Raw genomic sequence first — 19,156 nt, 5'->3', positions numbered from 1 at the left:
AGCGCTATGTGATATAATTAAGGTCGTCGTTTTCGCCGTGGAGGACGGTGTCGTGTTTGTGATAGCATGTTAGTGAAACCCTGTATATATGTATAAATTTTATTTGATACAGTTTGCTGAGAGCAACGCCACAGTAAGTCTGCTGACGCTGTTACCAGAAGCGGAAGATCACGAGAAGACACTTGTATGTCGAGCTGAGAATCCTCGAGTGCCAGATGCTGTCCTGCAGGACGAGTGGACGCTTAATGTACACTGTAAGTTGTTTAACATAGTTAAAGTAAATAGCACTTTTATTGCTTTAAGCGGTTTATCTAAGTTCTTCGGAATAGGTATAGGTATAGGCAAAGAGAATTCTAGCAATGTTCCATGTCAGGTTGACCTACACGCGGTTCCCCTGAAAACTATCGTGATAATATCTTGGTGAATTTGACACAATGGGGTAACTGCCTGACCTTATGTTCATTTTATCATCCTCCACTGGTGTCCCGCCAGCGTGAATCGTTAGCACGGACAGGCGTAACATTTCATTATCATACATAAAAAATTGCAATGGCTCATATGATAAAATGATGTTCATCTTCTTTATGTGCCGTCCTACTGGAGGTTAACGATCATCTTGACGATCTTCTCCACCGCTGTTTTTTTTTTTTGTGGATGATAATGGAATGTTGCACCCGCCTGCGCTAACGGTTTACGCTGGCGGGGCACCAGTGGAGGATGATAAGATGAACATGAGGTCAGGTCAGTTAGCCCATCGTGACAAATTCACCAGGAATTTAACACGATGGTTTCCAGGGGGAACCGCGTGGAGGTCAACCTGACAAGGTACATTGCTAGCAATGGGGTTATCAATCCACATTACTAACAATTCCCTTCCCCCCTCTCCACCGCTGTTCTGAACAGGGATCTGGTGCTAAACCCGAACCACTTAAGTTCTTTAACCATGACATACGGCGCCTGCTCGGGATTCATCGGCCCTAGATTTTCTTGAATTATTATTTGCAAATGACCATATTTTTATTCGCATTATATGCTACTTCCTACGTTTTACAGTGTCCAACACATCAAGTCTTTCATCTATAATAGATAGTACACTCTCATGATGTTAGAGACATCAAAATAAAACCAAAACGAATTTATTACATTCAGCGTCCTACAGATTAGTATTAAATATAAATTTAGTGTGTAAGCTATTTTAAATCATGCAACAAATTAATAAATTAACTTTTTTATTGGAATTATCTACAATATTTTAAACTGCTGTAATATAAAAGAATTTTTCTAAAATAAAATTAACCTAAGTTACTCCTTCCTATATCAGCTCCCGTCCCGTCAAAATCGGTCCAGCCATTTCAGAGATTAGACAACCAAACAGACAGACAGACAAAAATTGTAAAAAATGTTATTTTTGTGTATGTACCGTATCTATATTCGTAAGCATGTAGTAAAAAAACGGTTATTTCAATATTACAAACAGACACTCCAATTTTATTTATATGTATACATAGATTATATTTAGTAATTATATTGACTCCTCCATGACGTCCTCGGTGGTCTAGCGGTTTAACTATATTGCCGATGGTCACACGTTCGATTCATCGCACGGTTCAAACATTTGAATCATAAGTATGATTGTTTGTATAGGTCTGGTTGTTTTCTATGTATATCATGTATTTATTTAAAAAAATTGTATCTGTATATTTATATCAGTTGTCTAGTATCTGTAACACAAGCTCTGCTTAGCTTGAGATTAGATGGTGCTGTGTGAACTGTCCATAGTTATTATTATTAATATTATTGACAAGTCGCCTCCTAATCAGTTGAACCACAGATAATATAATATATACATATTTGAACTAAATATGCATAATCTATACATATAATAAAAATGTAACTAACGCTGTCTATACATAAGGGAAAATGTATTATTGGGGAAATTGACGGCCTCGGTGGTCTAGCGGTCTAGCACACCGCTTTACGTCCGATGGTCGCGGGTTCGATTCCTCGCACGGCACAAACATTTGTATTGATGAGTATGATTGTTTGTATCGGTCTGGGTATTTTTTCTATTTGTGTTGTATTTACGAAAAAAAAATCTATGTATTTGTATCAGTTGTCTAGTACCTATAACACAAGCTTTAGTTAGCTTAACTTGGGTCTAGATGGCGCTGTGTGAATTGTCCTGAGATTATTATTATTATTATTAAATCTAAAATAATAATTGTTCGAATTTTCGTCTGTTTCTATGTTCTTTTGTGTGCGTTATCTCAGAAACAGTTTAACAAATTTGATTATGTGTTATTCCAATCTATATTTAAGCATAACAGTTACCACGTACCATCAGGTGGCAATTCTTAATAAAAATTCTTTAAGATTTCGGTATAAACGTTTTTATGAGCTCTTCAACTTTCCAGATGTACCCATAGTGACTTTGAAGTTGGGAGCGAGCCTCAACCCTGGCTATATTAAGGAAGGCGATGATGTTTACTTCGAATGCAACGCTAAAGCCAATCCAAAGATTCACAAACTGATGTGGTATAAAGGGGTAAGAATGAAGAAATATTAGCTGCTTCTACCACGTACGTTCATTTTCACGCAGAACCTATATATAATGAACTGTTCACTTGCAGACCAATGAAATTCATCACAACGCTACTGCAGGAATCATCCTCAGTGACCAAAGTTTGGTTCTCCAAAGTGTTACGAAGTCGGCGGCAGGTGATTACAGCTGTTTAGCATACAACAAAGAGGGAAGCACTACTAGTAACTCCGTGACTCTACAAGTCAGATGTAAGTCATGCCATATGAATAAACCTAGATTTTAATAATAATAATAATAATGATTTTTATTTCAGACAACATGATCCATTGTGTTAGTAACAGCTTAATGACATAACTTATCCTATGTTAGTAATAAAATATATAATAAAATAAAAATGTAACTTTTAACATATTATTTAGGATAGTTGAATCAAATATCCTCACCGTTGCTTCTCAATATATTTATGAAAATATCATGTATGCCAGGAAAAATATAGACAGTTTCAAAAGAGTTAGTGATTGCACTAATAAAAGCTTACGTAACAATAACAAACTGATTTTACCTAAATGTCGTTTGGCTAAAGTTAGTAATGCGTTTTATGGCAATTGCGTAAGGTTTTGCAATAAAATACCAGAGTCTGTTATAAATCTGACAGAAAAAAGATTTAAATGTCAAATAAAACACTTCCTTTGCAAAAAAGCTTACTATAAAATTGATGAATTCGTTAACGATAATAATGTTTTTGTAGAAAAATTTTAAAAAACATAGCACTTCCAATATTATCTGATTACACTAATAATGAGTGCGTAGCGATTTCTATGTTGATTGTCGCATGCCTCTTACTTGTTACACTGTAATTATTTATAAAAAAAAACATCTATTAAAAAGAGCAACACACAAGTTTCTTGCTCATTCTTCTTGTGATGAATTTGCATTCCGAATGAGTGGTAGAATCAAAATATGACTATTCAAAAGTGCTTGTAATGAGTTTATTTGAATAAAGATTATTTCTATTTCTATTACCTGTCCCACCCAGTGTCTTAGAATGGGACAGTCTACTTCACAAGCAATTGTCTTCAGGACAGTGTTGGAACTCGCCCGCACTCTGCCTAATAGGGACGTTATTCGCTTCCGCCGTATATCATAGACATCGTCTGTGCGCTCTTGCGCAAACATATGTGACGCTGCAGTGGCGGGGCAGCCCCAACAGTGCCCGAAAGGCATTGTTATATTGAACACGAAGAGCATTGTAGGTTTTTTGAGTATAGTTGACCCACAAGCCGCCAGTGTAGAAAACCTGACAAAATGCCTTAAAAAGTGTTATTTTGACTTGTTTTGTACACCGGGCAAACCTGCGTGCCAACATATTACTTCTAACTGCCAATGCTCTTCTTTCACTGATGTCCATATCATCTTTTAATGTGGATGTAACAATATGTCCAATATATATTTTTTAATTCCTATATATTTCTCCTTGAGCTTTATTATTTCAATTTTTTATTCTAATGCTGTTGGTCGCAGATGGTATTTACAGCTTAACCGAACGATAAGGTACAAGTGCAGATGGCACTCTAAACCCGCGGGAGACAGACATACGAGTTTGTAATAGACCTACATGAATAAGTTTGATTTGATTTCTTTTGATTTTGAAGCCTGCCTGACCAATATATATTTAGTCTGAGTACCGCTCGGGGTACCTACGAACCTCGACTCAGGTCGTCGTAATTTCTATACCCTTCGATTAGACGGGGGGTCGATCGAATAGGCTCGTTTGAATGGAATGCATGAATTATTTATAGAACTTACGATTAAAAATTTTAATAGCGCGTTTTAGAATATCATCAGATTTTGTACAAATAGTAATATGTATATAATACTAATAATCTCAGGATAATTGACACAGCGCCATCTAGACCCAAGTTATGCTACTAAAGCTTGTGTTATGGCTACTAGACAACTGATACAAATACATACATTTTTTTCGTAAATACATACATATTATACATAGAAAACATCCAGACTAAACACCAAGACAAACAATCATCATAAATACAAAATGTTTGTGCCGTGCAAGGAATCGAACCCGCGACCAAGTAAGTGTTAAACCGCTATACCACCGAAGCCGTCAAATATATTGCACAAAATTTAAAAATTATTCAAGAGTCGTTACCGTTAATACATTTATTTTATTAGGTTCGTTTAATCAAGCACAGTATATAGGTACATACTGTGCATTACAATTTTGTAATCAAATCAATATCTCGTTTTAGGATCGTCATTGGATCCTTATTTGAACTTATTTTTTACTAAAATTGTCTCTAATGTTTATATTATTTAGTATATGATAAACAAAAAGCATGTATTGGGAAGAAACTGACTTCTATCATAAAGCTAACCTAATTCACAAGATAGGATTATACAAAAATTACATAAAAGATTGTAATTGTATAAAATTACATTTGTTTTTTGGAACAATGACTGATTACGTTCTGACGGTCGATTCTGATGGGTATTTTAAAAGCATAGTTCATTTAATTTATTTATTTAATTCTAACTTACAATTTAGGAATTGCGATTCATTCGTCTTATACTAAATTAACCTATTCGTGTTCGCGACTAAAATTAAAGTGACCGTCCACCTGCCTTCCTCTGTTCTCGTACTTCTTGGATGCCGCTCATTTGAGTCAGCAACTGTTGGAAATTATTGGGACATACTTTCTAAGAACAATCGCTGTATCTATGCCGATTGTGTAACTACAGGTAGGTAGTTATATGGACTTAGGGGGTTTGTCGTCGTAACTGACTCAAAAATATGTTATTACCGAAGATGGATCAATAGTCTATGATTATGTAAAATTATGTATAACAAATATTGTTTAATTAGTAATCATATATAGAGAATTATATAAATATAGTCATTGATGTATAATTAGTAATTATACATCAATGACTATATTTATATAATTCTCTATACATACCTATTTTTGACATAACATAAATATTTATAATCTAAATATATATAACTCAATGGTGACTGACGTAGTGATCTATCGACGCACAGCCCAAACCACTGGACGGATCGGGCTGAAATTTGGCATGCAGGTAGATGTTATGACGTAGGCATCCGCTAAAAAAGGATTTTGATTAATTCTACCCCCAAACTGATAAAATAGGGGATGAAAGTTTGTATGAAACTTTGTCAATTTTAAACCCATCGGGCTGAGACTTTGCATGTATAAAGTTACTATGACATAGGTATCCCCTAAGATAGGATTTTGATAAATTCCACCCCTAAGGGGATAAATTAACGCGAGCGAAGTTGCGGGCAAAAGCTAGTAGTCAATATGTATATATAACATATTGACTATTATAAACACTTTCTGTAACATCTAAACACAAATTTTGATTACAAATTTGATATTTTACAAATAAACCATATTGTTATTGAATTATCGAATAATAATAGTAAGTGTTGTTACCAGTTCAATTACTTGTTGGTACATTTTATATATAGTGTTGTGACAGCTGTCACCAGAGTAATATCTATTAAATACGTCTGCGATAGAATAATTAGTAAAAATTAGTTAAAGTGCATATAAAACATTACAAACATATACCAAATATAGCTACAGAAGTAAGTTACCCTGGCATATATGAGAAACGAATCACAAAGTGCTACGAATGCGAGAAATTCACTATATTTCCAAGAGCGGTAAGCCACAATTTACCGTTACTAATTTAAAAATACCGTTTCAATATTATTTACTCCAATTAACTGATTCATGGATGTAAACAAACAAATTTTTACTAATTGAATGGATGGAACTGACTCAATAACTGACAAATGACATATACACGACTACTACTTGTCACAGTGTAATAGTTGACACTTTAAAGAACGACGCAGACGCATTTTTCAACATTATAACAAGACATAGACAACTAGATAGTTTTGGATGCAAGACCATTTGGCCCATTAATTAACATCATAGGTAGGTGGCGCTACTATCGCTTGATTTTTAAATATATTATAAATATTTTAAATATATTATAATATCAGTTAATGGTTTATACATATAACTTATTGATTAATTAATTAATGTCAAGAAAGACTAATTTAAAGATGACTTCGCCAAGCAATATAACATTTAGGAAAATTAGACGATCAAGCTCATTCCATAGTCTATCTAATTCGTCACTTTATGATACCACGAATATGAGTTTACCAAATACTTCGATGGATGAGAGTATAAATATTCAAAATAAAGATAATTACATAGAAAAATTAACTACAGATCTACATTCGGCATATTCTGAAATTGATGATCTTAACGTGGAGAATACTAAATTAAAGCTAGAGTTAGAAAAATGTTTAAAAATTATAGACATATACAAAAACGATAAATGTGAGAGCACACCTATAATAAAAAAGAAGAAATCCGTAACAAAAAAAACGATCTCGAGAGAACCATCGTTCTCTCCAGACAATGTATGTATACAAGCAGAGTGCAACCAAAACCTAATTACTGATAAGGGGACCAAAGAGCAAAACTTGAAGGATACATTGATAAACACTAACAGACTGGATAACAACATAGAAGTATTTTCTAATAATAAATCTACATACTACGACAATGAGCAACATATAAAAACAACAAAAAAGAATGTTGTAATTCTAGGAGACCAACAATGCCGCGGAGTAAGACAAATATTACAAAACCTTTTGGGCAACGACTATATAGTAACAGCGTTTTGGAAATCTGGGGCAAGATTATCTGAAATATTGAAATTTGATAACAAATATATATTAGAATTGACAAAAAATGACTATGTTCTTATTATAGGAGGTACAAATGAGGTTAATCCGTATGAATTTAAGATGTACGTGACTAGTTGGCTGAAGAGTATTGTTAATACCAATGTAATATTTTCTGAAATACCATTTAATATGAAACTTAACGAAAGTCGGTTAAATTATGAGTTGCGGCACATTTCTAATTTTCACAAAAATGTTTCATTTATTGACATGGATTATTCTAGGATTAAGTTAACTAAAATGAAATTTACAATTAATCTATGTAGACATCTTTTAAGAGAAATATTACATATTACCTACAAATATAATTATGAAACATACATTTTAAATTTAAGTAATTATGACAACGTAGTAAGGCAAACAAATTTCTGTCATAAATATACACAGACTGATGATATTTCTCATACTTCGAACATAGCTTTAAGTAATTGTAATAATGACAAATCTAATTCAGAAATGGTTAATAAAACAGAAGATTCGTTTTTTCTTGTATAATAATATAACTGTATTGCATCAAAATATAAATGGTCTTATTGGTAAATCGGATCTATTAAGCATGAGTTTGAATGAGTTAAAAAATGAGGGCTTTTCAATCGATGTGTTGTGTATAACGGAACACAATATGGTGGAAGGTGATATCAATCAGTTATATATACCAAATTTTAATATTGCAGCAGTTTTTTCTAGATCTATACGAAAAGGAGGTTCGTGTATAATGGTTAAAAACATACATAAATTCAAAACATTGTCCAAATTACAAAAGTATAGTGTACAAAATATTATTGAATGTTGTGGTATAGAATTAGTTAGCCATGACATCACGTTGTTATGTATCTATAGACCACCAAGACAAGATTCAACTTCAATGCAGACTTTTTTTGATGTATTTGATAAAGTGTTATCGGAAATAACAAAAAACCAGAGGAATAAAAAATAATAATAGGGGGAGATTTCAATATAGATACTTTAATTAAAACTAAAAATTCATTGCAATTTCAAGGTACCCTGCACAGTTTCGGTTTAAAATTTGCTATTAAAGAACCAACACGCTTGGTCAGCTCAACTTGTATTGATAATATAATACACAATGTTAGGGGTTCTAAAAGTAATGTAATAGAACTTGCTCTATCTGATCATACAGCACAAGTTCTAAAATGTCCGTAAAAAAAACTTGCATTATTTCACACTGGTTTACGAAAAAACGAGATATTCATATTGATAATTTGATTAAGTTTAAGAAAACTCTTAAGGCACTAAGTTTTGTTGATGTATATACTAATAATGACCCTAATGAAGCATTTGACGTGTTTTATGATACATTTAAGTTGTTCTATGACCTCTGTTTTCCTATACTCAAAATTAAAGTACCTACTGAAAAAAAAATTAATTGGATATCTAAGGGCTTAAAACTATGTAGTAAACGTAAAAGAAAATGTTTATGGGAGTATAGACGAAATAAAACTATAGAAAATAAAAATAAATTTAAAACCTATAGTAGGCGTCTTAAAAACATTATTAAATTTACTAAAAAGTTAAAAAATGACAATTACATACAGACATCAAAAAATAAATGTAAAGTGACGTGGAAAGTTATAAATAGCAATAAATCTAATGTTGTTAAGGAACCTATAGAAAGTATATATATTAATAAAATAATTGTACATGACTCACAATTAATAGCAGTTGCATTTAATGATTACTTTATAAAAAATTCAATCTGTGATAACAAATCAAATACGGATGACATTTCTTTTGACGAAAATATAAATATGACATGTAATAGTAGCAATAATAATGTAATTGACATTAATCGTATCGTATCATATCGAAATTATAATTCTATGTTTATGTTACCCACTGGTCCTGATGACATAAATTTAATAATTAAAAACTTACGAAATACTGCAAGCATAGGTTATGATGATATTTCAACAAAAGTAATTAAATATGTAGCAGGAATAATTTCACCAGTTTTAAGTTATGTTATTAATCTTTGTATAGAAAATGGCATTTTTCCTAATAAACTAAAATTATCAGTGATAAAACCTTTATTTAAAAAAGGTGATAGGGAAAATCTAGACTGTTATAGACCTATAGCTCTTATCACAATATTTGCAAAAATTTTTGAGAAGGTAATTTACAATAACCTTTACTCATATTTAGAAAAATATAAAATATTTGCTAATGAGCAAAACGGATTTCGAAAAAATAAAAACATTAACTTAGCTATATTTAATTTTCTTAATACTGTAATTACTAACACTGATAAGAAAATAAGTGTAACAGCGCTATTTATGGACATGACTAAAGCATTTGATCATGTAAATCACGACATATTATTTAAAAAAATGGCGTCGTATGGTATAAGAGGAAATGTATTATCATTATTAGAATCGTATCTATTCAATAGGCAACAGGTAACACAGATTAGTAGAATATGTGTAAAAAGTAAGAATGAGACTATTTACACCTCGAAATTGCGATACATACGATGTGGTGTTCCTCAAGGTAGTGTACTAGGTCCGCTTTTATTCAATATATACATAAACGATCTACCGAGGGTTGTTAATCATCCAATGATTTTATTTGCAGATGACAGTACTATATTATTTATAAATGATAAATTAGCCAATTATAATTATGAAAAAGAAATAAATAACTCTACAAAATGTATAATTGACTGGTTACAAAGACATAATTTAAAAATTAATCTGACTAAAACAAATATGATGACATTTAATAGACACTCAATTCAAACTGCTACAATGAACATTATCTATTTAGGACATAAAATACTTAACATTGATAATACAAAATTTTTGGTATTTATATTGACGATAAATTAAAATGGAAGTATCAAATCGAAAAAATTTGTAAAGACTTAAATCGATTTTCATTTGCTCTATACAATCTTTCAAAGGTAGTAAGTATAACTACTCTTCTAAGTGCTTACCATGCGTACGTCTCATCAACTTTGAGATACGGTATAATTTTTTGGGGTAACGCTACGGGTAAGGATCTAGTATTTAAAGCACAAAAAAAATGTGTCAGGGCGATGTGTAATTTAAAAAATACTGATAGTTGTGTTCCATATTTTAAAAAATACAATCTACTTACGGCTCCATCCCTTTACATTTATGAGGTGTCTATTTTTATTAAGACGAACCTTGAACTTTTTAATAACATCAAAGGAATACGTAATAATGATAAATTGTGTAATTTTCCGGCTAAAACTGCTATGTCGTGTAATAGTATTTTAGGAATGGGACCTAGAATATATAATAATCTTCCAAGGGCATTAAAATCTATTGGTAGTATCCATCAATTTAAAACTGCTCTTAGAAATATACTGATTGGTAAAACTTACTACACGGTTGGTGATTTCCTGACTGATACATTGACGTAAAGACAATTGATTAATGACTATCGGTATGATGACGTAGTACAGTGATTTTATTTAATTAAACATTAATTGTACCTACAATTTGAAATTTTGCACACCTCTTACGAGGTTAATGTGCGGATCTCAACATATATTTTTAACACCATATTGTTTACCTATATTTGTCAAATAAAGTATTATTATTATTATTATTATTATTATTAATGGTTTCCGTTTGTTACAATATAAACTCGTACATTTATATCAACCCGCTCAAATAAAGTAAGCGAATAAAACGTGAGTAAGGGAAAGTTAACGAACTGTGAATAGGTATCGCATTTTATTTTATTGGCACGGTTGTATTACAGAGGAGTGTTGGTAATAACAGAGTGTGAACCTGAGCACTGGCTCTATATCAAAAACTGGAAATAGAAGTGATATCTGGCTCACCCGTTATATTCGTGAACGAGTGCTACTTGTACCGGTCTGCTGTAATCACTACGACTGATTTACTCTTATTTAGTTACTCAACTAGGACCTAAATATGAGTAAATAGTTGTAATATTCTGACTCAAATGAATTAGTGCTGTATTATTGCCGTATGGTTGGTTGGGCCGTAGGCTAGTTTGCCGTTTTAGTAGTTTAAAAAAAAAGTTTGTAGTAACATATTTCAACTTAATAATGTAAAGTTACAACAATTATTCAAAAGAACAACATGCAAACTTCTTGCTCGTTCTTCTTTTAATAAGACAGCTTTCCGAATGAGCGGTAGATTAAAAAATAAGTATGATTATTAAAATGCTTAAATTTAATATTAATTCAATAAAGAATTTACTATTTTAATCTATTCGATTCATAGATTAAGAGGTAAAGCAGGGGAAAGTAACATAATCCCGTAGGGGAATGGGATTGTTAGTAATAAGGGCTACCACTGGATCTCCACTCATTTCCCTACAAAATCATTGTAGTTTATAGTAAGTAGCAGAGTAATTTGACTTCAGAGGAAGATAAATAGTCCCGAAAGTGAAGGAGATTATTAGTAAGGAATCTGGGTCTTCACGCGTTTCCTTACAAAATTATCGTAGTTGATTACATATGAATTTGCCAAGATGGGCTGACTTAACTTCATGCTCATTCTATCATCCTTGACTGGTGCCCCCCAACGTATACCGTTAAGACAGGCGAGTGTATAATTTCATATTTCATCTATAAAAATAACCGTCCTGTATAATATCCACATAGTGGGGGGAAGGGCATTGTTGGTAATGTGGATTGAAAACCCCATTGCTAACAATGTACCATGTCAGGTTGACCTCCACGTGGTTCTATGGAACTGGAAACCATTCCTAGTGAATTTGTCACGATGGCTAACTGACTTGCTCATCTTAACACCCTCCACTGATGTCTTGCCAGCGTAAACCGTCAGCGCAGGCGGGTGCACCATTCCATTATCAACCCTCAAAAAAAAACCACATGGTTTTGTTATTGATTAATTTCATCGAGCACTGGCTGATAGGATTTCACTCTGCTTAATATGTTACTCTGTGGTTATATTACCCGTTTGAATTGAAGTGTATTTAGGGCAAAACCTTACACGTGGACTGCCTTACTTGTAGACGTTAAATAAATTTTAATCTATTTGGACGGCAATTAATATATAAAGGTTTTATTTTGCGTTGGCGGTATTTCGTGTTAGTATTTTACATAATAACATATAATATACGTACTTAGTAAATAAGAGAGAACTATGTGCCTGGAGACCCTGACAGGAGTTTTATGGAAATAGAAATAATCTTTATTCAAATAAACTCAATACTGCTGGTATGGCTTCAGAATTGTCATATTTTTTTATTCTACCACTCACTCGGAACGCAGATTCATCACAAGAACAATGAGCAAGAAACTTATGTATTGCTCTTTTGAATAGATTTTATTTAAAATAAATAATTACACAATAATTAAGAGTCATGCGATAATCAACATAGAAACCGTTACGCACTCATTCTTAGTGAAATCATATAATATAGTCAGCGCTTTCATCTTAAGAAAAATAAGAAAGAAACTTGTGTGTTGCTCTTTTGAATAGATTTTATTTAAAATAAATAATTACACAATAATAAGTAAAAGGCATGTGAAAATCAACATAGAAACCGCTACGCACTCATTCTCAGTGAAATCGGATAATATTTTCAGCGCTAAGAATTTTAAGTTTCTTCTACAATAACATTACAGATTTAAATATTGCAAACTTAGAAAAAATATATATTTATTTATCTATCTATGTATATATATATTATAAAATAGCTTTTATATACACATATTTTTTTTATATATTTAATGTTTTGCACACAAATTGGTAGATATGGCGGGTTTACGCCTGATAACATTCTCTACTAATCAACCGTCACTCTGGTCAGAGAAAATAATGCGATGTAATCTTAATAGATATTAAGATTGTTGTAATTAGGTTAAATTTAATAATCTTAAGTCATGTAAAGTGAACTTTGGGAATAACTGAGCGCACGCCATATTGTATTCCCTCTCTGATTTATTGTTTTTTTTTCGGACTACTCTTTGTGTTACTGTTGGCCGCAGCTGGCCTTTACAGCTTCATCGGACGATAGGGGGCGAGTGCAGATGGCACTCCAAACCCGCGGAAGGCCAACTCCCGCCTGACGGATACGACTTTAGCCTGAGGGCACCGCTAGGGGTTCGAACCTCGGCTCAGACCGTCGAATATCGATCCCCGTTTGAATTGGACGGGGGATCGATCGGAGGGGTGATTTATTGTCTGTCACTTGCGTTGCATAGTTAAAATAATGCATTTTGAATAAAATGTAAGATTATTTAAAAATCTTATTTCGATCCAACCATCTCAACAAAGATATAAAAAAATAATTTTTGTAAATCAATATTGTAGTCTATGGTTCTCCCACAATATCGTTAGATGGTGGGGCAATAGTAACAGGTAGGGCAGATAATATATTTGAGGAGACATTGGTTCTTAACAGTTAGGCGATCAACTAATTAGCACTGTGTAAGCGAACACAATATGTGCAATCACACTAAACTCTGTTTGAGACATGTTATCACGTGTTGATGTGACGCCAACAGTATTGTATCATTGCATAGTATAAAACAAAGAAATAGAAATAGAAATAGAAATAGAAATAATCTTTATTCAAATAAACTCATTACAAGCACTTTTGAATAGTCATATTTTGATTCTACCACTCATTCGGAATGCAGATTCATCACAAGAAGAATGAGCAAGAAACTTGTGTGTTGCTCTTTTCAATAGATGTTTTTTTTTTATATAAATAATTACAGTGTAACAAGTAAGAGGCATGCGACAATCAACATAGAAATCGCTACGCACTCATTATTAGTGTAATCAGATAATATTGTCAGTGCTATGTATTTAAAATTTTTCTACAAAAACATTATTATCGTTAACGAATTCTTCAATTTTATAGTATGCTTTTTTGCAAAGGAAGTGTTTTATTTGACATTTAAATCTTTTTTCTGGCAGATTTATAACAGACTCTGGTATATATATTTTATTGTAAAACCTTACGCAATTGCCATAAAACGAATTACTAACTTTAGCCAAACGACATTTAGGTAAAATCAGTTTGTTATTGTTACGTAAGCTTTTATTAGTGCAATCACTAACTCTTTTGAAACTGTCTATATTCTTCCTGGCATACATGATATTTTCATAAATATATTGAGAAGCAACGGTGAGGATATTTGATTCCTTAAAGCACTCTCGCAAAGACTCCCTGGAACCCATGCTATAAATGGAGCGAATGGCCCTCTTTTGTAAAATAAATATTGTATTTATATCAGCTGCTTTGCCCCATAACAAAATACCATACGACATAATGCTATGGAAATAGCTAAAGTACACAAGTTTAGCCGTTGCCACGTCTGTTAATTGTTTAATTCTTCTTACCGCATAAGCGGCGGAACTAAGTCGACTCGCTAATTTAGTAATATGAGCGCCCCATTGCAACTTGGAATCTAATGTGATACCTAGAAATACAGTATCATCCACAAAATTAATAGGTTTATTGTCCAACGTGATTTTTGAATCTACCGGCCTTACATTGGGGAGAGTAAATTTGATACATTTAGTTTTATTTGCATTTAGTAACATATTATTAGCCGTAAACCATTTTAAAACATAAGAAAGAGCACCGTTTACTTCGTCCAAATCATCAATATGTCGATTGACTTTGAATACTAATGAAGTATCATCAGCAAACAGAACTATGTCAGCTATCTTTTCTACCATATAAGGAAGATCATTTATGTAAACTAAAAATAAGAAAGGACCTAAAATATAGATAAACACCCATTTTAATACTAGTTCCCTCAGACTTTACACCATTTATTTCGACAACTTGCATTCTATTATTTAGATAGGATTTCATCATGCTTTGTGCTTCATATCTAATACCGTAATGTTCAAGTTTGAGCAAAAGTGTTTCATGTTCAACGCAATCAAATGCTTTTGAAAGATCACAAAATACACCGACTGCATCCTGAGACCTCTCCCAAGAATCAAATATATATTTAATGAGAGCTACACCGGCATCAGTAGTTGATTTACCGGCCGTGAAACCAAATTGTCGACTGTGAAGCAGTTTATTTACTTTAAAGTGTTGCAGCATTTGATTGAGCATAATTTTTTCAAACACTTTACTCAATACTGGTAAGATAGATATAGGCCTATAATTACCTACCACAGTTTTTTCTCCTGACTTAAAGAGTGGAGTTATTTTGCTATGTTTCATTAAATTGGGAAAAACACCATCAGAAATACATTTATTGAAAATAATTACTAAATATGGAGCAATAACATCTATAGCGGTGTTAATAACTTTAACAGACATGCCCCAATGGTCTTCAGTATTTTTTAAATTTAATTGTTTAAATGTTTTAGTAATTGTAGCAATGTCAATAAATGTAAATTTAAATGTAACCGGACAAGAAACAACATTGTCAATAAGGAATGATTTAGCTGTACTAGGAGAAGAGTCCAAAGAGGAAGTAATATCAGTTGGAATATTAGCGAAAAAATTTTCAAAAATATTGACTATTTCTTTTGTGGACGTTACTAGTTTATCATTATAATTTAACGTAAAATCGTTATATGGACTTTTAACTTTGCCAGTTTCTTTGTTAATAATATTCCACACTGTCCTTATCTTATCCTTGGACTCTTTAATTTTTTTATTTAGATAATTAGACTTTGCTACATTACATACCTTTTTAAAAGTTTTTGAGTATCTTTTTACATAATTTACGAATGTACTATCGAAACGGTATTTTTTTTGAGCATATAAATCAAATAATATATTTCTACTTTTAAGAATTCCCTTTGTAGCCCATTCTGAAAATTTTGTTTTGTTAATAATACTGATAGTTTTTTTGTTAAAAGCCTTATTATATTCGTTAGAAACAATATTGAAGAAATCTGTATAAAGTTTGTTAGGTTCATTAGATGGAAGATAAAAATCTAATTTACTACGAACTGATATTTTAAATTTATTTATCTTATAACTAGTCAAGTCTCTTTTTAATAAATTAATTTTCCCAATTTTGTTTAAGTGATTTGGAAAAATAACTATTTGACCACAGTGATCAGAAGGAAGGTTGTTTATTATTATTTTATCTAAATACTCACTGTTGCTAAATATGTTATCCAAGCAAGTAGCAGACGTGGCAGTGATACGAGTGGGTTCGTGGAAGACATTACTCAAGTCAAAAGATTGAAATAAACTCATTAATTTAGTTTTTGTGGTATTATGTGATAAAATGTCAACATTGAAATCACCACACACTATAATTTTTTTGTTAATATTAAATACTCTTTTTAAAATATCCTCCATTACCTCTTCAAATAAATTATAATCACTATTTGGAGGTCTATATACACATATAACTATATAATTGTCTAGTTCCACACAGGAAATTTCAATACAACATTCAACAGAAAGATTGCCAATATCACTACGTTCTTTTACTTTTATATTATTTTTCACCAATATCATAGAACCTCCTCTATTTACTATTTTTCTATTAAAGCAGCTGACAATATTATAATTGTTTAAGCTGAACATCATATTGCTCACTTTGAGCCAATGTTCAGTTAAACATAGAACATCTATATTATTTTTTTCTAAGAACAATTGAATAATTAATTCACAGCCGAGAAAACTTTGTATGTTCTGGTGAACAATTTTCAATTCTGATAGCTTTCCCTTTGTCTTTTTCAGCAGTTTAAATCTGCAGTCATATTTAAATTTTTGTAAATAAAAGGATTCTTACTAGAATCAATATTTATGTCAATATTTTCAGTAAGTTTAGTATTAACATTAGTACAAGTACTACTAATTGGATTAATGCAACCCATTATATTACTTATAATGGGGTCATTTATATTATAAGCTAGTAAACTTGCTATATTTCTTATTTGTTTTTTAGGCAGATAAAATCTATCTCCAGTCATACAAAAGTTTGTAACAAATTTGTTACTATCAAAAAATAAAAAGTCATTATGACGACATGTCATATTATAAATTAAATTATTAATATAATATATGAACTTATTTTGTTCAATGGTCAGAGAACGACAGTAAGGAAATGCACATAATATTATTTTACCTATGCCCAGCTCAGCAATATTAAGCAAAGAGTTTACAAGTTTAATTACATGACTTTTTTTTACATATAAACAGTTGCCTAAAGCAATGACTAATGTGGTTAACTTATCATACCTACCATTAACCACCTTATTTAAAATATTAGGCAATGAAGCACCAGGAAGACAATTATTTATGACATGTTGATATAGACTTTCTGATAATGAACGGCCCAGACCCTTACCATATTCATCTGAATAAATAATTGTCCTTCGTACTGGTGCAACATTACAATTATCAGTTTTTAAAGACAAGTTAGAATTGAGTAAACTAGAACAAGGAGTGATTGACTCAGTCAAAACCGATGTGATTGACTTATTGTTATTTCCATTAGGGCTATACTGACAAGATTTAGGAGATTCAGGTGTCTCACAACAACATTTCTCTGTCAATGAGGTGAACCGCTCCATGTTGTAATTTCCCAACTCAATTAATTTATCCAGCGATTTACTATAATTATTAATTTCAAGTTGAGCACACTCATATTTTTTTGTTAAATTAGATAATGAAGATTCTAACTCTTGAATTTTACTCTTTAATTTATTTTGTTCTAAATCCTTATCATGTAAATTTGTTTTACAATTTTGAAGTTCTTGTAACAGGTCTAATTTTTGTCTTCTAATATTTATAGATTTTAAACATTTAGTATGAGTTCTCACTAACTTTTCTGACTTTTTAATAAATTTGTTTATTTTTATATATTTTTTTAATTTATTGACACTATTAAATTGACTAATACAACTGTTTGAGCTGGGTGTATTAGTTAAATCTATGGTCACCAACGGCTGAGTAGATTTTTGATCACAAGTGACATTTAACAATTCTGTATACAGATCTAAGGTGTTATTGTAGCTACTCACCCGTTTGTGTTCCAACATAGATTCACTATGTGCTTGTGCTTCCTCAAGGTGTCTCTCGAGGTGAGTGATACGCTGTAAATTTGACTCATATGTGTCCCTGCAGTGATCATATTCATTAACAAGTTCCTGAAGTCTATCCCTGTCAACGCGTAGGTCCTCACAGAACACATTAATGTCTACAAGTTCCCCCTTCAGGGCCACATATTTGTCAAATAGAGATTTCATCTCTATTTCACTATCATCCTGTTCCTGTAACAACACTTTATTCAAGTCTTGGGTTTTCTTTAATTCAACGAGTGCCACCTTAAGTTTAGCATCAAGATCACAGGCTCTTCGGGACATCATTATTAAATATGCTGAGTAATTAATTTAAATATAAAGGAACTTAATGGAATTTAGAATGTGTGCTATTTCCTTACAATATATTTATTTATAAATATATAATACCTATGTAATATGTAAGTAATTTTAGTAAATTTGTTAATTATAAATAACAATACTAAATATTATTACTTGTAAGAATGGGTTTCTTGGGGTACTACACAAGCTCAAATAATAGAATTAAAAACAATTCCACCAATTCTAGAAACCAATTCTAGAAGATTCAGTATTGTTATTGAAATATATATAAATAACTATTTAAATTAGTGAAAGTTTCACTCACTTGTTGTGTATTTTAATGTAAGAATTAATTATATTTCAGTTAGTACTTACAATATTTGGTTAGTGGGTAATTTTTTTTTTCCTCGACGCACAACTGTAATTCACTTTTAAAGTTACCACAAAATTAACATGTATTACAAAATAAGTAATAATAAAGGAATGTTATAATAATTTAAATTG

General features: G+C 31.5%; 1 protein-coding gene across 1 annotated transcript in view; it reads left to right on the top strand.

Annotated features, from left to right (window-relative positions):
- The window catches only part of LOC131845762 (B-cell receptor CD22-like), a 107,032-nt gene that overhangs the window by 50,616 nt on the left and 37,260 nt on the right, over positions 1-19,156 (top strand). The window contains exons 6-8 of the mRNA XM_059194854.1: positions 113-254; positions 2,415-2,545; positions 2,631-2,790. Coding sequence (XP_059050837.1) covers positions 113-254; positions 2,415-2,545; positions 2,631-2,790 — 433 coding nt within the window. The remainder of the gene's footprint in view (positions 1-112; positions 255-2,414; positions 2,546-2,630; positions 2,791-19,156) is intronic.

This window comes from Achroia grisella, unplaced genomic scaffold (assembly GCF_030625045.1).
Source record: "Achroia grisella isolate CSIRO2021 unplaced genomic scaffold, CSIRO_AGI_Agris_v1 utg483, whole genome shotgun sequence".
In the NCBI taxonomy this organism is placed as follows: Eukaryota; Metazoa; Arthropoda; class Insecta; order Lepidoptera; family Pyralidae; genus Achroia; species Achroia grisella.
This window is presented reverse-complemented; position numbering and strand designations above follow the sequence as displayed.